At 42.1% G+C, this 20,851-nt stretch overlaps 1 protein-coding gene across 2 annotated transcripts in view; it reads left to right on the forward strand.

Annotated features, from left to right (window-relative positions):
• Positions 1-20,851, forward strand: part of LOC115011834 (excitatory amino acid transporter 2-like) — a 38,607-nt gene that overhangs the window by 8,529 nt on the left and 9,227 nt on the right. Inside the window, exons 3-12 of one of the 2 annotated variants that reach the window (XM_029437070.1) lie at positions 2,945-3,100; positions 3,774-3,926; positions 4,984-5,240; positions 7,229-7,334; positions 7,429-7,555; positions 9,063-9,296; positions 10,052-10,246; positions 13,041-13,175; positions 13,357-13,792; positions 14,329-15,724. In XM_029437070.1, coding sequence (XP_029292930.1) covers positions 2,950-3,100; positions 3,774-3,926; positions 4,984-5,240; positions 7,229-7,334; positions 7,429-7,555; positions 9,063-9,296; positions 10,052-10,246; positions 13,041-13,175; positions 13,357-13,792; positions 14,329-14,511 — 1,977 coding nt within the window. In that variant the 5' untranslated portion in view covers positions 2,945-2,949 and the 3' untranslated portion in view covers positions 14,512-15,724. Of the gene's footprint in view, positions 1-2,944; positions 3,101-3,773; positions 3,927-4,983; positions 5,241-7,228; positions 7,335-7,428; positions 7,556-9,062; positions 9,297-10,051; positions 10,247-13,040; positions 13,176-13,356; positions 13,793-14,328; positions 15,725-20,851 lie in introns of those variants that run through there. The other variant, XM_029437069.1, reaches the window with a different exon arrangement.

Here is a 20,851-nt window from a genome sequence, read left to right on the forward strand (position 1 = left end):
GGACAGCCCAGTAGGTGCTGGTTCCTAGAGGCCAGCTACGTTTCGTCTCGAGGCGGCTCTGACATTTCCTGGAGCAGGAAATAATCTGTCTGTTGGGGAAGAAAGACAGATTTGCAGAGCAGTTTTAGGTCCCTGAGTATGTCCTCGCAGCTAATACTCCTCAGCGCCGCCCTCCTTGCAGGACACATGCTGTTGCTTCATTATTTCAGGGCCTCAATCTGACCTGCTCAGGAAACAAAGGTTTAATATCCAGCTTTCAATGCCGGAGAGGACGACAATCATCCTTATTCTTACTGCAACACGTGACTGGGGCTTAAATTGCTTTCTACATATATATATTATTTGGAAGTTCTTGACCATATACATATCATCACAGATTGACCCGCATTGCCAAAAGTTGCCAAACAAAGCAAACCAGCCTTTATCCTCGCTTGATGACCTCTTCATTTTGAGTTTAGCCACCAGGTTTTGTCAGGATCTAACTTGTCTGCCAATATGGAAAGGGTCTAATCCCTTTAGTGGTTTTAAAAATCACCAAACCTTGAGTTATGATGATAAAAAAAGAAATCTTCCCACCTGGTCTATGAGTTCATTGTTATATAAAAAGGCTGGGATGATGATTATATTCCTCATCCCACCCCCTATTAGACAGCTTTATAACTAAAGCGTATGCGGTCGACTGACGTTACCAAAGAATGTTCATGTTAAGAATGGCACAAGGATTGAAAAGAGGATTTGTGAAGACTATAACAGTGGAACACCCTCCCCCCTCCTCTCCTCAGTACTTCGTTCTCTGAGGATTATATCTTTGCAATTGAAACTTAGCAGGACATTCTCCGCCCCCAAAATATACAATTTTAGATCATACTGGCAATCCGTCTTTGTGCCCAGACTGGCGACTGTTGCAGAGCCTAGAAAGGGGGCAGAGATATGGCCAGAGAGTGGAGGTGAAAGCGGGAGAGCAGACAAACTAGTAGGTAACATCTTTTGTACTCCCCCTTGTCTACTATACTTTTGTTTGCAACTGTATTCTTACCGCTGCAGAAAATGCCATCCGCTCAGATGATGGATTATAATCATGTCTGATTGCAATTGTCTCACTGAGGCAGACTGTTTGTAAATGTGCCATTCTTACTTCTGACATGGATTTGGCACGGCTGCGCTGCTCTCAAGATGTGTTTATGTACGATTAATGTTCAGAGATGGTGGCGGTGGGGTCTCCATGGAGTTTAAATGTGCAGTGTTGTTGGACAGTGGACACATTCTTACCGGTTGAGTCTTTCTTTCGTGTTGAAGGTGATGACTTGTGATTGCGTCTGTAACAATCTTCTGTTGAAGCACAGGAGCAAAAAATAGACTTTGACTGATAATTATTAACAGTTGTCAGCTGTTTATTGTAGAGCTGTTTGTGGCTTTAGGGTGACGATGATGATGGATGTGGACTTCTATAGGCAATAGTGTTGATGTTATATAGCCTTTTCTACATTGAGCTGCATCATTTCTGATTATTCATGCTGCTGAATGGCATTTGGATAGACATCATACTTGAATTCCATCTATGCCAGATTATCCTTTTAGCAATGCCAGTGCTGTGGACTTTAAGCATGGCGGTCCACCTCTTTAGTCCACACTGAAATATCTCAATACCTGCAAATGAATGACATTACCATCGGCCTCAGCAAAACTTTGAGTTCAGGGCTAATTAGCAAACAATAGCGTGCTAACACTTCAAAACTAAGAGGTTCCTTTACCTGCTAAACTTGAGCGTGTTAGCATGTTAGTTATTACAGCTTCACACAGGTTATTCTGGGTTTAGACAACACAATAATTGTGTATGTTACGATGGTCACTGTGTCAGATTAGACGATTATAGAGTCAGACTACACGTTGGTCCACAACTAGTCATAGCTCGCCATCTTCCACGACACACACTGTCATCAGGAAGGAGGTGCTAGGGAAAGACTTCCAGGAATAGGAACGTACATGTTCATGTATGATGCTGGTTGTCATAACAAAAGAAAGAAAGTTTGACTGACCTTTCCTCTATTTCACAGTTCCAGCTGCAGCACCAAGAACATCTTTATCTTTCACATCATTCCTCTTTTGCATCTCCATGTTTACGGTTGAAGAGCGTTCTGCGCTCCTATTGGTCAAAGTCGCGGTCGTGAGGGAACACGTCGTGTAAGGCAACATAAATTCATGTCATGTCGAGACGTCATGAGGCTTTCCAGATGAGGCATATTCTTTTGTTCACTATGACACACTACAAGGGATAAAATGATCAATAGACGCAGATGGCGCTTAGTTGTTTACGATCCGACACCCTAACACGGCCGATGGTCGGGCTATAATCTGGATGATAGTGTGTAGTCTGAACCAGGCATTAGTCTTGTTCTTTCCTGAAGTCTTCCAGCATGGATTCATCCAATAAGTAACTTCCACTCTGACCTGTCAGTCACAGATGGACAGACAGCCAGGGGCTGCATCTCACAGCTCCTAACTGATTCTTTAACGCAAACATCGGCTATCTCTCTTCCTTTATCAGCAAAGTCCATAATGTGTAGTATTTAGATTCTGGCAGTTTCCATATAGAGGACAGATTGCATCTCTTGAGCTGTTTCTTCTAGTCCTGTTTAGCCATCGGCTGCTGTTTCTGCATTGCCTGCAGTCATGCTTCTTACCTTTAGGAAGCCAAACCAAATGCTCAGAGGACATTCCTGTTGTGTGAGTGAGTGGTATGTAGCTCTGTCGGCCAGCCAACAATGTGAATCTTCACTAGCCACTGGAGAAGAATACTACATAAGATAGTTTATAAACATTACAGCGTCTTTACATTTGATGAATCAGCTAAAGAGCCACAGGTGCAGGCCAGCGTTTTTTTTCTAATGATGTTGAAGCATGTATTCTTCCATCAGTAAACCCGTCTCTCCCACTGTCTCCACAGGCAGGATGACAAGCCAGTCGACAGCCAACCAGTCCAACACAAACAAGAAGGAGAAAGAAGAAAGCGAGCGAGATGACAACACAGAAGTCGCGTATAAAGATGCCGGCCACTGCAGCCGCAACACCCACAACCTGCTGCTGGGACTCACTGTTTTGGGTATGCATGGCCTGGGAAATCTATCCATCTATCTATTGTTAAATTATTCTGTGTTTAATCGCAGTTTTTAATGTTAAAAAACTGCCATTTGTGCTGCAGCATATATTAACACGCATACTAGATGTACGGACTCCGTGATCATTTTCCCACGAGACATCTTTGGCTCGTATTTATTCTGCCTCTGTAAACATTTTGCTATGTTTCTGCATAGTTGTGTTCTTTGTACAAAAAAAAGCCTCTGCAAACTCAAGAAGTGTGTTATTTCTGTCTGTTATTCGTCATCCAGATTTAAACCCCGATTTAAACCTGTTTACATTACAGTAGACGGTTGTCATTAGTCAGCGGTCTCTTACATGTCAAATGTAAAGAACACTTTTGTGGAGGGGAAGAGAAGTAGTTCAGTGGGTCCACGTAAAACCTAGAGACTGAGTCTATTAGCATGTGGTTTGTGAAGAGTTTTAGATATCACTCATATTTAGGCTGTTATTTTGTACCAATTGTCATTATCTTTACATTTAACCAAGTACATACAGTAGCCGTTATCTTTACTTTGGTCCAAATACATCTATCCCTACTCGAAAAACTTTAATAGAACACTATTTGTTTCCTCTCCTATCCACTCCTCTCTTCCCATTCTCCCCCCCCCCCCCCCCCCCTCTTATCCTCTCCTCAGGTGTTGTCATGGGAGCGGTGTTTGGGACGGTGTTGCGGTACATGAGTGTAAAGGACTACTCCGCCCTCACTATGGTTTCCTTCCCTGGAGAAATCCTCATGAGGATGCTGAAGATGCTCATCCTGCCTCTAATCATTTCCAGTCTCATCACAGGTGTGTCACACTGTAACCATAGAAACACTGTAAGCCCAAACCAATGTGTAGTAGCAATGGAGGTAAAGTTGGTTGGTTTGTCAGTTTAGCATTTTTAGAGTGTAATATGTTATATCGGGCTTTAAGGACCCCTAGAGCATGAATCCTGACCTTTAGCTCTTTGGTAGACGATGAGATTCCCTTTTAAACTAATGGCTTTCAGTTTGTACTAAGAGTAATGCTAACTTTACATGTGGAATGCTTACACCCTGTAAGTATGTTACACTAACAGGCTTAATGTTTGCATTATTACCATGCTAACTGTACATAGGTTAGCATTTTAGGAGTAACTTTTGTACTACCAACTGGCAATAGGACTACATCCATTTCTTAATTTATTTAGAATTATTTTTCTTTATTGAGACAATCATTTTGTGTTTTACCCACAGTTCTGGTTGAAAAGCCATTAACAAAATACTTCTAACGAATGACTGAGCTGCAAGCTGTGCTTTGAGAGTAATGCTAACAGTGCATGCTAAATGCTAACATGCGTTTAGCTAACATGCTAACACGCTAACATGCGTACATTATACTAACATTTGCCTATTACCATGCTAACTGTAAAAATGCTAAATGTTATACGCTTAAATGTTCAATGTGTAATATGCCAGAATTCAAATTCAAAACATTAAAAAAAATGAACTAACATTATCAACAGAATGTGAAGAGGTAACACTGTAGACGTTGACGTCTATGCGCTGTGTTGCAGAGATATCTCCTGAAGTAATTTGAACTGCGAAGATATCCCTTACCGAAATATTTTACAATGTTAGTTGATATGAAGAACATAGGACCCTGGGAAAATAGGGAAGAGCCCATGCTCACACGCTAATACGTAACTAAGTATATTACACTAACATGCTAAACGTTAACTAACCGTGGCTAAGTGTACAAGATATCAAACTAGCATGCTAAGTGTTACATGCTAATTACAGCAAGTGTTAGTTTTGAACCACGTTCACGGTACATGGTGTTTACATGATGAGTGCAAACACTGATGGTCATCTGTCTCTTCAAGGGTTGGCTGGTCTGGATGCCCGCTCCAGTGGCAGGATGGGTAGTAGAGCCATGGTGTACTACATGTCCACCACTGTAATCGCCGCCATCCTCGGGGTCGTCCTGGTGTTGGGGATCCACCCTGGGAACCCCAAACTGAGGGGGGAGGGCCCGACGAACTCAACCCCGAAGAACCAGGAGGTCAGCAGTCTGGACGCCTTCCTCGACCTGCTCAGAAACCTCTTCCCTGAGAACCTGGTGCAGTCCTGCTTCCAACAGGTAGCCTCAGCATCTGAATAGGTTTCTGGGACTGTTTTCTTACTCTGACTCTTTATTTGTGCACACTACACGGTTGTATGCATCAAAATACAAATGTAACAGATATGGGATAAAGGACAGAAATGACTATTTGGCAAATACTGGCCAACAATGGTGTGTCATGCTATAAACACTGTAATGGATCTTTTATAACTCGACTTTCAAACCGAACTTCATTGAAAAAACGATTAATTAGAGAGGCTTTCAACTGTTAGTGTGCAGTAATGCAAAATGATAAAGAAGTATCATCCAGTAGTTTATTCAACAGGTATTATCTTGTCCCTCTATTCATACTTTCTTGAAGGAAGTAAAAAAAACCAACCTGGGTTTAGTAGTTCAACATTCACATCCCTCTGTCGTAGACTTCTTACGGTTTAAGTGAAGATGATGCTTACCTCCTAAAGATCTTGCTGGCAGCAAGTTAAAAGGTTATTACACTGCTCACCTACATCTTCTAGAACCGATGAGCTACTCCGTACAACTCCAAAAATAATTTGGTTTGTGTTTATTTAGACAATGTGACATCTTTCAGAATTATTGTGTTTACCGTGTGAAATATTTTATTTTAAAGTAGGCACATGTTCTGATCATCCCAAGACCTCATATGTGTTTTCTGTTTCTTATTTGCTTAGTCAAAGGTCTTTACAAGGTATTAACTGAGCAGTCTGACAGAATGAACAAACTTCAGTGAGTTAAATGCACGTTATTCACTGGAGAGTCTGGTTGTTCTCTAAACTCCAGACACAATGTGTTCTGCATGTGTCAGGGATGAGTGACGGGATGATTTGACCCAAAGGGTTTCGACTGCGGACCAACAAGGCTAAAGCTGCCTCCTGTTCATGTTCACTGTACAGAAGTTTAACCTTTTGAAGTGTAGTTATCCAGTTTAAAGATGAACTTTTAAATTGTGCGAATACAAGCGGAGCTCCTCAAATAAAACGACAGATTTAAGGGAAATCAGGAGGAAGTTTTCATCTGATAGGTTTTATTTTACTGTTGTTTTTGTTAAAATAATATGTTAGGTTCCGGTACATTTACATTTTATATTTCCAACTGTTAATTAAATAAATAATTTCTATATTATTAAATAACAAACACAACCATTGCTTGAAACTGTTGGGTGATAAGGATATTTAAAAAAAAATGCAAAAAGTAAATTATCGGAAATAATCCACTTTGAACACCGGCTGAAAAATATGATTTAGATTTTCCGTCTAAATACTTACAGTTACAGTAAAGACTACGACGGGACTACGCTTCATCCACGCTGATCATTTTTATGTGATAATCCAAGTCTCAATCATGATGCGACTTCTTCTGTCCAAATCCTGTCGTCGTCGTCGTCCCCCCCCCCCCCCATCCCCCCCTCTCTGCTCTGCGTGTGTGTCTGAATGATTAGAAGTTGTCTGTGTTGGACTGGGTGAGGGTCAGCCCTTCTGCTCCTGCTAATCTCTTTACATCTGTAATGCTACGTCTTTATTTACCACAGTAAGACATCTGCTGGTGAACAGGGAGCACTGCTGAGCACCGGCTTATAGACTTCCCTCTCCCTGATTTATTTTCTGTTTTCTCCCTTTTCCTTTATTCTTCACATCTCTCTCTTTTCTGTCTGCATCTCTGTTTTACTGCTTCTTTTGTTTGTGCTCATCTGGGATTCATTCAAGTCATAAAAGGCATAATAGCTTTTGCAGGAAGGAATTGTCCTTCCCCTTTTAACCTTCTTGTCTCTTTTCTTTCTCTTTGTTGTCTTTATGTGAGAATCTCTTGTTCCCTGTTTGACTTTTCTTTAAACACGGATCTGAGTGTGTTGTGCTGCTGCCAGGCTTTTGTTTACTCGCGCACAATATGAGTTACAAGATTAGGGTTCTGCGAGTTGTGAATTGGAATCATGTTTGATTACAGTCTGAACCCCCTGATCAATCTGAAGCGTGTTTCTGTCCTCCCTCCAGGTTCAGACGGTGCTGAAAAAAGTGTCGGTTATAGTCCCAAACCAAACTGAGCCGGTCATAGAGACCAGGAAGAACCTGGAGTACAAATGGGGGATGAACGTTCTCGGTGAGTTGATGACGGAGCTATTTTCTTCTTTGAATGGTTTCAGGCTCATCGTGTTACATTTTCCTGATGTTTGCTGCTTTGTGTCTTCCTCCAGGCTTGATTGGCTTCTTCATCACCTTTGGGGTCTGCATGGGCAGGATGGGCGAGCGAGGGAAGGTCATGTGCGATTTCTTCAACATCCTCAACGAGATCATCATGACGATGGTTTCAATGATCATGTGGTCAGTGTCTTGTTACCCCCCCCCTTGTGTGTTTGTGTGCGCCCATATGCAAGCATGCACGACATGTGTCTCTGTTTTTGTTCCTGTGGGCCAACGGCTGCTTTGCTTTGACATTCTGGAGATACCACACACAGAGGTCAGTGACAGTGATGGATAAGGCGAGACTGTGTGCATGACACGTATTGTGGGAACAAGCGGCAGTGTCAGACATTGAAGACTGAAGAGGAGAGAAAGGAAGAGGAAAGAGTGTTAGTGAAGGACACGGACAGATGGAAAGAGAGGGAGAGAGGGTTTCCCTGGCACATGCTGTATTCCATGGTATGCTGGGGAGTAGCAGGAGCCGGGCGCCCGGAACAATGTTGTGGGCTCCCAGGGGAGGCGGGGTGGAAGATGTCCAAAATGTAATGGATCCACCGACGGTAGAGGAGCCACTTGGCAGCAGAGCAGAAAGCAGATGCGGGTGGGAGGAACAGCGGGACGTGGAAAGATGCATGTGAGAGCATGTCTTCAGAGAGCAGCGCTCGCCTTGAGGCTTCGCAGGACTCCGGCTAGTTGCACAGAGCAAGAGAGTGTAGTGGCACTTAGAGCAGGGAAGGGAAGGGGGGTGCAGGGTAGGCGTTTGGAAGAGAAACAGCAGGATGCTTGTGTTGCAGCTCTCCTAGGCCATCTACATGTGCAGCTGGACACCAAAGGAATTGTGTCCTTCTTCGTATCACTCACACACTATAAACAGATTACTCACAAGCCTATGGAGCTTGCCAAACACAGAGTCCAGTGTATACAAAAACACGTATCATACAAGGAACACATCCATCAAATCATATACACGGCATACTCCACCAAACAACTGTCACCGAATGCCAGGCTCGGGGTTCAGCACGCAGCTGACCTGGGAGAGAGCAGGCCGCTGCTGTGATGGGACCTGCTTTGACTTAAAGGGGGACACCGCTTTAATTCATGCGTCCCACAGCGGCCTGTATTCATGAAGGGGAACAACTGCAGTCTAAAGCTAGAAACCAGAGATCCAAGAATGTGTCAAGTCGTCTCGCAGTGCAGCGTGTTCCTGTGACAGTGAATAGAGATGGATGAGGTGTTAGTCTGACAGTTCACCCTGACATAATTGAATACATCCATGTGATGTTCTAACAGTTATTTGAATAATTGAATAAGTTATTGAATATATTTGGAGTTGAATATCCTTTTGGGAAAATGTTATGGATATTTTTCACAATTGTTTTATGTTCTATAGACCAAACGATCAATGAATAAATAATATTAATGTGTTTTTTCCTTGAGAATCCTTTATTTAAGGTTATTTATATAGCACAATAAATAAATCACGTCCGCAGCTGATTTTATATTCTGGTGCAGCGACAAATAGAAAGATAGAAAGAAAAATATACATTTAAGTATATGAAAATAAGACAGATGAAGGCCATTCTCAAGATGAATAAACCAACACCAGTTAGTAATTTCAGCTCTGATTTGTTTTCCTCGCTGTGCTTAGGTACTCTCCTGTCGGCATTGCCTCCCTGATTGCGGGGAAGATTGCGGCCATCGGAGACCTGGAGGTGGTGGCCAGGCAGCTGGGCATGTACATGGTGACAGTCATCGTGGGCCTGATGATCCACGGCGGCTTGATCCTACCGGCTATATTCTTCGCCATTACCAGAAAAAGCCCTTTTACTTTCTACTCTGGAATCTTCCAGGCTTGGATCACAGCTCTGGGCACTGCTAGCAGGTAGGACAGCCTGCAGCCAGTGTGTGTGCCAGTATGTGTGGAAGTCCTCTGTTTAGGCATGTGTTAACAACACGTGTGTCACATATTTCTTATACAGCATCTATTCCTCGAGCAGCTGCCGTAGTAACTGTGATTGATTGGCAGAGCTCGCTACTCGCTTTCTGCTATTTGGGTTGAATCTGAAATGGCTAAAGACAAAATGTTGTATTTACGCAGACAAATCAGGACAGCCAAATGTGTGTAAGCACAGGCTATCATAGTCAAGTCCATGTCAGACAGATCCTGCGTTGTAAATGTCTAAGCCTTCGGATTAGTCGTCACCAGCTAAACTGGCCCCGCTGTATCCTGCCCGGCTCGGCTTGGCTCGGCCTGCCTGGGAGTCTGCATGGCTGCTGAAACCAACTGTCATTTTGGCACATTACTGAGGCTCTAGTGAATATGGGTAATCCTATCAACGTTTTCTGTAATTATATTATGACCCGAGTTTAGCAGGGCCAGGAATCAAATTCCTTTAATTCACATGCTGGTGGATTGCAACAGTGGCCTCCACCAGCTGTCAGGAAGAGGCTGTCAGCCGACTCAAATTTCCACCTTGTGTCTCTACACAACGTCACCCCTTCACCCCTTCACCTCCCTCCTCACCTCTGCACTTCTGTCTTTCACCACCTGTCTACCTATTTTATATCCTACAGCAGTCACCTTGCTGCTGTTCTTTGTACATCTGCACCTCATCTTGTGTGGCCTTCTTCTCTCAGTGCAGGAACGTTACCCGTCACCTTCCGCTGCCTGGAGGAAAATCTGAAGATTGATAAGCGTGTGACTCGCTTCGTACTGCCCATAGGTGCCACCATCAACATGGACGGCACGGCGCTATATGAGGCCGTGGCAGCCATCTTTATTGCCCAGATGAATGACATCTCCCTAGATACCGGACAGATCATCACTGTCAGGTGAGACACATGATGGATGTCGTCCACACACATGCCTCCTGATCAGAAATTAAGATCTGAGCAAGATAACATATTAATTGTGGCAACAAATAACAAGATAAAAGGGAGTCTTAAGAAGAGTTTTAAAGGAAGATACTCTTAATATTGATATTGTTTACACCATCAGCTGACTTGTGGTGTTAGAGGAGGTCCTAGTAGTACCAAACTGAAAGTCACATGACAGCATTTCAATATGCAAACATTAAAATAAAGGCAGAATGAATAGGATTTGTAGATTGTGGTTTGTAAACGCAACATTCAAAGTTGGCCTCTCCTACCCTGCTTAACGACACCGAAAGCGCACGACCCCTGACAGAGGTTAGGGATACGCTGCTCGCCAGCAGGTGAAAGCCAACCCCCGATTCACTCCAGTTTTGATTTGTGGCACGCATACATTTTAATCTTTAGGCTCGGGGGAAGCTATCAAGTATTTTCAAGTCAAAAGGCTCAAGTCCACGTGAAGTCTCGAGGGATTACTGTTAAAGTCAAGTTTTAAGTCTTTCTTTGGTTTCGTCAAGTCAAGTCATCAAATTTGTGAATTCAGGTAACTTGAGTCCAAGTCATGTGATGCGAGTGGACGCCTCTGAATCTGGCGCCTCGTCTCTACGTTTGTACAGAGGTTGATGCTGAAATGTGCCGAACACAGCAGAATAATAAAATACAGGCAGGGCAGATACAGAGCCCACACGTACATACTTGTAAGTGATGATTATGGGGGATTATTTTTGTGTAAGTCTATACATTGCTTTCTGTTGAGTTTAAAGAGCCACACGATGTGGTAATCCAAGTTACATAACAGCATTCATTGTGTAATGGTGTAAACAACATTACAAAGATATTTTCACATGACATACATCAGTTTAAGGCAGTGTACTTAATTTAACAATATGCAGAGATGAAAGACCGCTTTAAACTCACGCAGTAAAGGAAGTAAAGATTTCCCGTTTCTAAGGCAAAACATTCATGCTGATTGGAACCAGTCTCGACTTGGATCAGGCTCAGCTTGTTGCGGCCGTGGGTTACAAATGATGCTCAGCACTTTGAAGTTGTTTATTGTACGTCTTTCATCAACGGCCGTTAACCACCAAATTCCAAAACGACATTTTCAAAAGTTCTATCTGTGGTGGATTCGTTCTAGAAACAGATCCATGTGTGGTGTGTAAATCTTTTCATTGTCCCAATTAAGGTCCCAGTCATACCGCGGAGGTAATTAGCGCTGCAGTTTGTCAGAAACAATTAAGATGTAACTCAGACCCGAGACGCAGATACAGTAAACATCACGGTTTAGAGCAGAATCCAAAGTGGCCTGGAGTCACATCTGGGACCAACGCGAACTGATAATTCCTCTAATTGCAAGTCATGAAAAGCAGCATTCTTTCTGCTTTCTTCAGATTCAAGTCTGAGGACATAAAAGAAGTCAAAAAAACATTAGGAAATTTGGTTTTGTTTGACAATAAACTTTCTTCTTTAGATACCACTTTTATACAAGCATTGCATGTACGATGCAATGAAATGAATGTAAATACCAACAAGACCACAAGATTACTCTTCCACAGGGTGCTAAACAGGGTTTTCAACTTCAATAATTGATTGGACTTTTCAGGTTTTATTTATTTAATTTATATATATTTATTGATTTATATATATTTTTATTGATTGGGCTTTTCAGGTTTTATTTATTTATTTTGTATTTATATATATATATATTTTTTTATATATTTTGTTATTGATTGGACTTTTCAGGTTTTATTTATTTATTTATTTTCTATTTATATATATTCTTTTTTATTTATAGTTTTTTTATTGATTGGACTTTTCAGGTTTTATTTATTTATTTTGTATTTATTTATATATATATATTTATTTATATATTTTTTTATTGGAGAAAGTTAAAATAACCCTATATTAAGTCTATGTTACCCTTTAGTAATCCTATACATGATTACTGTGGTGGCATCTTGCTTTGAAACCTGTGCAATAACTCTGTAATATATAAAGATTATATTTTGCAAACGCTTTTTCTAAGAAGTATGAGCGGGATATCCTGCAGAATCTGTTACAAGTCGAACATATGGTCGTGGAAATGGATCTAAAACACTTTGTTTTTAAACTGAATTAGTCCAGTTTTGACATCTTTTCACTTATAACGATAACAAATATTACCAGCAGGGTTTAATTACTACGCACAACTTTAAGATCCTAAACGGGAGGTTTGAAAATGTAATGTTTTATCTCCTAAAACTGTCATGACTAGTTTCAGACTATTGTTTTGTGCGACTGAAAAACGTCCACATTTACACGAGCTCATTTTATCGACCCAAATATCAGTGCTTTCACTGTCATTAACTGCGTTCAGATTGGCGATGTCACTAGAGAGCACAACGCATTAATCATCCAACAAATTTATAGTACTCACCCTTTTAGATCCCCTGAGGGCTCGGACGCATCAAGTTAATTGGACTAATTGTGTTTATTGGCAGACATTCAGCTTACTACGAATGTTGAATGAGCAGCGAAGGCAGTTGGTGAGAGGCAGTTAGAGAATTAGTGTTTCCCACTATTAAGTCTGGTTTGTTTTGTGTTTGCGCAATGCCTAGTTTGTGAGTTTTAGAATTATATAAGATAATGTATAACAAAGAATTTCTCGTTCTTCGTGGTGTGTTCGAGTGCAGCATTTAACTAACGGTTTTAGGCCATGTAAAGTAAGTACATCTTTCTGAAAAGGTCTGTGTTCTTCTTCTTTTTTCCTCCCCAGTATGACTGCCACCCTGGCCAGTGTGGGAGCTGCCAGTATTCCCAGTGCTGGGCTGGTTACCATGCTGCTGATCCTGACGGCTGTGGGGCTGCCGACTCAGGACATCAGTCTGCTCATCGCTGTCGACTGGCTGCTGTGAGTCAGGTGTCTGAAAAGTGGAGAGTGTATGAGTGTGTGTGAGCACCGGGGAATGTGGAGGCTCTGCTCACTTTCATCAGAAACATTTGTGAGAGGAGTTATGAAGGTTTTGGTTATTCAGCTCTTGGTGGCTCTCTTCTATTTCAACCGCTGACACTGCTACTGTTTGTCCACCCAGTGACAGAATGCGTACCTCCATCAATGTGGTGGGCGACTCGTTCGGCGCCGGGATAGTGGACCACTTGTCGAAGGCGGAGCTTGCCGAAATTGACGCGGCGGAAATGCAAATGCTCCATCAAGAGGAGGAGCTCGATTTCATCCCTCCGCCGCCCATCCTCACGGAGATGGACCTGATCGACCCATTCAAACCGCCCGAGCTGCCCCCCCGCTCCCCTCGCCCACCCAAACAAAACCACCACAGCCGCATCTCCCAGTCCCACTCCAATACTTACTCTCCGTCCCGTTCTGTCCGATCTCCATCACCACGCTCCATCCGCTCTCCCTCTCCGCGCTCCGTCTGCTCCCACTCCCCCCGACCTTTCCGTACTCATTCACCACGCCTCCTCCGCAGGACGGAGGCGGGCTACTGCTCCCTGCCCAGCCACGATAACCAGGTAACTACCCACCACTGCTTCTACAGAATACATGTTCATCTATGATTCAATGACACATTCAATTTGATTCAAGAGATACTTTTTGGAGATTTCTCTGCTAAGTAATGACAACGAACAGTAATGACAGCGCTAAAGTCTAAAGATAAATGGGAGGAAGTTTTGTGGGAGATAAAATAGTAACAGTTACATAAAGATCAATTACAAAATAACAAATATTTGGTTTCTCACTTCCACAAATAAATGAAGCTATATTAAGTATATACTTTATTCTTCTATCTTTAAAATGTGGGAATGTAGGAGACAGGAAGCATTACGTCTTGATATCAACCAGATATGTGTGCTCGATCAGTGTACTGCTTCACATACTGTAAGGTTTAGCATGGAGCACCAGAGACACATGGATCATTTGGTTTTTCTGTATCCTTGTATGTTCTCAGGTAAAGAGATACCCAGACCCTGGTGTGTTCCTTCAACATTTAGCACGTGTACATTTTTTAGTCACAATCTGTTCTCATTGTGTCTCTTTGCCCTCTCAGGTTCCCACAATGCCTCGCTCCCACAGAGAGAGAGACAGGGAACGGGAGCGTCTGAGGCGAGAGAGTGAAACTGAAGAGGAGGAGGAGAGAGAGAGGGTTTTGGGTGAAGTAAGCGACGGCGAGGAGAGCGATGACACTGCTTACAATCGGAGGCACGCCATGCCGACGAGCGACCTGCCATGATTGGATTTTTACCACCAAAAAGCTTCCCCGTCGATTAGTTTCTGCTTTACGACAGCTTTTCGAGGTCCACAGTGGATTTCTGGCTGCTTACGTTGCTACTTCTTAGATGTATTTTGAGTTCACTGCTCTTGAACTGTTGGATAAAGTGGTCATTAAGCTCACTTTGAGCTGAATATACATATATATTAAAACCAGGCCTGAGACTTTTGCTCTTTGGTTTGCAAAACAGAGCTTAAACGGAGAGTTGTTTCCCTAGTTTACTCACGTCTCCATCACTGTCTTGATTTGTCATCTCATGACCCAACTTAAAATGCTCCTGTGTGTCTGAACTTCTCTAAAGTTGATGAGAAAAGTATCTTGGTGTTATCAGCCTCTTAACAAACATCCGCAAGTGATTAGTTGATCCTTTTACCTTTGCTCAACTCTTGTGTTGAAGTGAAAATTATTAAACTTAAAGCAGCAGTCTCTGTAACATAATCCTCCTACCATCACCTCTAAAGCTCATTAAGTTAAACGTTAAATCTTGTGTGTGTAATCTGTACAGAAGGATATTAAGTGCCGGAATATTTCTTGCCTGCGAGCAGTAAATTCCTGATGGCTCTACTGGTTACCCGCCAACTGGTCCCAGACGAGTAATAGTCCAACACACGAATGTCTCTACAGCCACAACTTGTGTTAGTTAGTGAGCCTTACATGTGGGGGTAGGCTGATTTAGTTTCCCCCCTGTTTCAAGTCTTTATGCTAAGCTAGGCTAACCAGCTGCTGGCTGTATTTTCATCTTTCCCCCGATATGAGAGAGGTAATGTTTCTCCTTTAACTCCCAACATGTCAAACTTTTACTTTAAATGACTTTGAGAACAGGTTTGTGTAAATGAAACAACCAGCAGACATTATTTTTTATAAATCTCTCCCTTCTTGCATCTCTTTACATTTTATTCCTCAGTGCGCTCATCACCTCTCATCTTGATGTTAATATTGTCTATATCATCTTTGGTTTGTATTTACTTGTTGTGGTCTGGTGTCTGAAATGATGAGTAATAGGCAAGATGCTGTTTTAATTTTGTTGTATGTTTAAATTTTTTAGTTTTACTCTCATTTCATGATTCTTAATTGCTGTAAAATAACGTCATCGGTCTCTTCCTCCTCATTAACTGCCTCCCTCCATCCTTACGTCTTGACTCAGATTCACAGGTCCAGCTCGTGTGTATATTGTATGTAATAAAATCTTAGAGATTTATTTAAAATAGCTGCAATTCTTTTGTGTTTTCTCTGCTGCTTAAGTAACTTTGTACAATCTGTGGAGGGATTTGCAGTGGAAAGGGGACACGCGTCAGTGTTTGGTGACTAAAGACGCAGGAACAAAGATATTACTGGATGTAAAAGTTGCAACAGACACACATGGACACGTTACACACGAGGCTGCGCTTATAGTACACGTTGATGAGACACACAGAGAGACCAACACACTTAATCCTCTCAAAGAAGAGTTAGAGATGGGCGAGGCAGGAGAGAGTGAGGGATGGGAGAGGAATCGGAGGGCGGCAGATGGCCAGAAAGACGTCAATCCTTTTCATTCTTCCCAGACAGCATAAGGACACTGTTGGTAATTGCAAACAGGGCTGACGTTAGCTTTGGGTCCCTGCACGTCAGAGAGGAGAGCCGTGTTAAGAGGAGGGTAAAGGTGAAGCCCTGCAGGTCAGCGGAGATCTGAAAAGCTGACAATGTGGAGGTTTGTGTGAAAACGTCTGAAATTCAAAATTGTGATGATGTTCTGATTGATCAGTGGAACAAAAGCACTAATCTGTCCTGTAGCATGAGAGCGCGCCCACACATGACATGAGGACATCACACCATCTGAGGCAGCAGGGGGTCAGCAATTTAATCACTGCATCGAGACACGTGGGTGTGTGTGAGTGTGTGAGTGTGAGTGTGTGTGCTGGTCCAACACCCGGTGTAATTGATCTACGGCCGATACTTACAATGTCCTTTATTGATTAATCTGACAATTACTTTTCTCGGTTTATCTTTTGATTTTTTAAATATCTGAAAAAATAGGGAAAAGATAAATAATTTTAAACAATATAAATCAAGGAAAAGCAGTAAATCCTCAGATTTGAGAAACTAAAACCATCAAATGTGACATTTCTGATTTATTTTTTATTAAAACGATTATCAAAATAGTTGCCAATTAATTTTCTCTTGAGAAACTAATGAATTAATAAACTGATGTATGATAAAGTTTCAGCCTTTAATGAATTATGTTATTGATTTCTTACTTAGTTACACATTTTAGAGCTTAATTTGAATTTATTGCTTTATTTAGTATATTGAAAAGTATTAATAGTAGATTTTTTAACGTATAGTGTAGACTTGATGTCAAATACCCGATGCAATCACATGACGTGTTTTTATCTGCTACTAGTTTGGTACAATAAGTATATAATTGAGTCAAAGTTTTTTTTTCTGGATAACGTGTAATGGAAAAATATAAAGTAAGCCATCTGGCATAAATTAATATGATCATTTCAAGAGGAGAAATGTCATATTTGGTAACTCTGAAGTCTTTCATGTCACATTACTGTAAATGAAATCCAGTGGCAGCAGGAGTGAGACAGATGTTCTGGTTTTAAAACGCAGACTGACATCTAGAGGCAGGATTACTCATCACATGAAGCAGAGGGCAGTATGTATACGGCTTACCGCACAATCTGTACTCCACAATATCTTCTCTGACTTGTTATAATGACAGGAACTGAGATGTACGGCCTCCAGTATTCATCACCCTCTAATTATACTTTAGAAAAGCCTCATGATGCTTTTAAAATGTGTTTACATTCGAGCACACATCCTCACATTCTCCCCGAGTCACTGCACAGCGAGTCATGTGGAAGGAATTCAGAAATTCATGACCTGAGTGGTTAAATATGATCTTTATTAAATAAAGTAAGACATACTATATAAAGATACACAGTCACATCTGTCCTCAGAATATATGCAGCCCACACTACTTCCACAGACGTCAAAACAATTTAAAAAAGTATAGTGTAGTGTAGTTTCCTCTTTAAAATATGATTTTATTTGAAGGAATAGATGATGCAAATGATTGTCCTTCATATTTAAGTATTTTTCACTACGGCTTTTTAAGGTCAAACTATATAAAAAATGTTTTATTCTTGCAAAATGTTTCTTAATGGCTGCAGTCGGCTATTTAGCTGTATTAGGGATGTTATAAGGCTGCGCTGTACATCTGCATGAATGTATATTGGTGGTAAGAATGATTGTGAATCAGCAGAAGGAAACTTTTTTACAGCCATCTTTCAAATGTACAGATAGTGAATGTTTGATATTATTATTATTAACGTTTATTAAATCTACACTGCGTAGTGTAAGACGGAGAATTCACTGAGGGAAATGTGTTCTCATTAATGTGAGGACAACGCTTTGAAGCTTGCTAGTGTCACAGTGTTGCATCAGCCACGGGAGTTAGTAGACATGTCAGATGACATGATATCAGCTTTCTCCACACACACCTCTCCAGACTGTATATATATTTCACTGCAGCATGTAACATACAAACTGGCTTTGGACCAACTACACGAACTGTGTCACCAACACCAGCCAATGAGAGATCTCTTTGTTTTCAACGTCAGCACCCGATTACAGCGCCGCATTTCTGCCATAACGCTGACAAGTACAGGGCATCAACACCTGCAACCCTTACTGTACACGTAGCTATTCTTAAGCATGTGCACAGCAGCAGTTAATGGCACTGTGGTTTACCTAACACCATCAGATGAATGTGCACTGAAGAGATTTCTTGCACGCAGCACTTGCAGTCACATTAAAGCAACAGTGACGTTCAGTAAACAATCATTACAGGGAGTAAACAACATATATTGTATATTAGAACATTATTATATACGTGGTGTATGTCTCAGTAGGATCATTAGTTCTGTCTGTAGTTTATATTGTCATTTTCAAATGTAACGCAGTCGAGCTTATATCAGTGTAAGTCTTTGTGTACATGTTGTGTGTTTTCTCCCCTATCACTGGTACGCTCCTTCTCTTGACGTGGAGCAGTGTTAAAAGTCCATCCTTCTCTCTTTCAAACCTGAGTGACCAGAGGTTCTTTGAGGTAGAAGTGTAACCCTCTGTGATCACCAGCTTCCTGTCCAGCACAAAGCCCTGCCATTAGAGTCCCATTGAGCGGAGGGCAGATACCCCCCTCGTACTGCCCGTACAGGGGTGCATATTCTCCCATGTGTTCGTGCCCCTCGTGCCCCTCGTCAAGTCCTTCCTCATCTTCCCCCTCTTCCCCTTCCTCTCCCTCCCAGAGCGACGTGGGGACGTGGTTGTACTCGGTCGTGTCCCCACACTCCATCCCGCGATGGTAGAAATAGCTGAAGTTAGACACGATGACGGGAACTGGCAAAGATATGGTGAGTACGCCGGCGATGGCGCACATGGAGCCCACCAGCTTCCCCCCGACCGTCTCTGGGTACATGTCCCCGTAGCCGACCGTCGTCATGGATACCACAGCCCACCAGAAGGCCTCAGGGATGCTGGTGAACGACGTGTTAGGACTGTCCACCTCTGCAAAGTAGACGGCACTAGAAAAGAGAATGACTCCGATGAAGAGGAAGAAGATGAGCAGGGCCAGCTCTCTGAGGCTGGCCTTCAGCGTCTGGCCCAGGATCTGGAGGCCCTTGGAGTGACGTGAGAGTTTGAAGATCCTGAAGACCCTCACCAGCCTGATGATCCTGATGAGGGCCAGTGACACGGACGGCTGCGCGCCTTTGTCCTTAGCCATCTCCGTGCCCAAGGTGACGAAATAGGGAATGATGGCAAAGAAGTCGATGGTGTTCATGACGTCTTTGAAGAAGTGCACCTTGCTCGGAGCGCAGAGGAAGCGCACGATGAGTTCAAAGGAGAACCAGATAATGCAGATCGTCTCTACGATGAAGAAGGGGTCCTGGAAGGGAGTGAAGCCAGGTGCGACCAAGATAGTTTCGTTCACGATGGTCGGGTGAGCCATGATGGTGAATTGCTGTAAAACAAAGGATGAAGGAAAAGTGGTCACTGTTGCACTGAGAGATTAAAGAAGTCAAAGCAGATACCAGGTATATTCTATCATTTGAAGTTTACCAAACAAGCGCTGGAAGAAGAAATGTGAGATTAAAGGGGACAGGAAAGGCTTTAATAAATGTCTCCATAGAGACGATGTTACAGGAAACACAGAGGATAAGTGAGAAGAAGCCATTCTTCAGAAAGTTTGCACAATTCGGAGTATGACTCCTGTCATCAGGAACTGATCGAGCCTGTGAGATCTGTGATACTGTGCTAACTTTTCTCTCTTCTCCATTTTCACTCCCCCGGCTTTATTTTTCCCCACTGACTTTTATATAAATCAGTTTCTCTATATTTAAACGCACACAAAACACATCAAGTTCATGTGACGCTGGGTTGCGTTACAACCCAGACACCGGCACGGCTGAGGCATCTGACACTTTCATTTAACCCAGCTGCTTGTTTTTTCTGAGAAGGAGGTGCGGCTTTGAAATCGCTGGGCGTTAGTGTCTTTTAACAAGTTAGATAGAGTTACTCTAAGCTTCTGGTTGCCTCCCAGCACATACTTTCCCCAACACTTTATGTATTTATATGTTTATGTGTTTCTTACTGTCCATCAACTTCATGCTGTGATGTCTCTTTACACCAACCAAGCAATATTTACAAAGTTCATTCTAAGACGAGGTTGGCATTTTAAAGGGTCAGTTCTCACTTATGGTTATTGCAATCTAGCCGTTATGATAATTAGACTTTTCTTTGTGGAGGTTTTGAGATCTCTACACTCAGTATTCAGTGAAATCCAATGCAATGCAAACAGATCTACGACAGATCCTACCTTTACGAAGATACTCATGTTTCATTGTGACTCAACTGTATGTATATTATTGAGGTTGTATTTTGCAGTGATGTTGAACTGGTCTGCATGATATTGAGGTATTTCTCATGTTTTTCCCACAATATTTACAAACATGAGGGAGAAAGAATACATGACCTCAATAATAAACATAGTTGAACTCAAACCTCTATGACAGTGTCAACAAAAACTGAACATTATAATATTCCTAAAAGTAGAATTTGTGACAGATCTGTTGTATTGGATTTCATTACATTGTATGGGTGTACATTATGTACCTAATAATGTGGCCAGAGAGTGTTAGCGGTATGGTAAATGTTAAGTAGACTACATTTATGTTTCGCTTTCCTAAAGCTGATCATGAAGTCGATGGTCCTTCCCATCAGCCTCATCTATACTTTGTGTTTGGTGCTAATTAAC

This window comes from Cottoperca gobio, chromosome 8 (assembly GCF_900634415.1).
Source record: "Cottoperca gobio chromosome 8, fCotGob3.1, whole genome shotgun sequence".
NCBI classification, from domain to species: domain Eukaryota; kingdom Metazoa; phylum Chordata; class Actinopteri; order Perciformes; family Bovichtidae; genus Cottoperca; species Cottoperca gobio.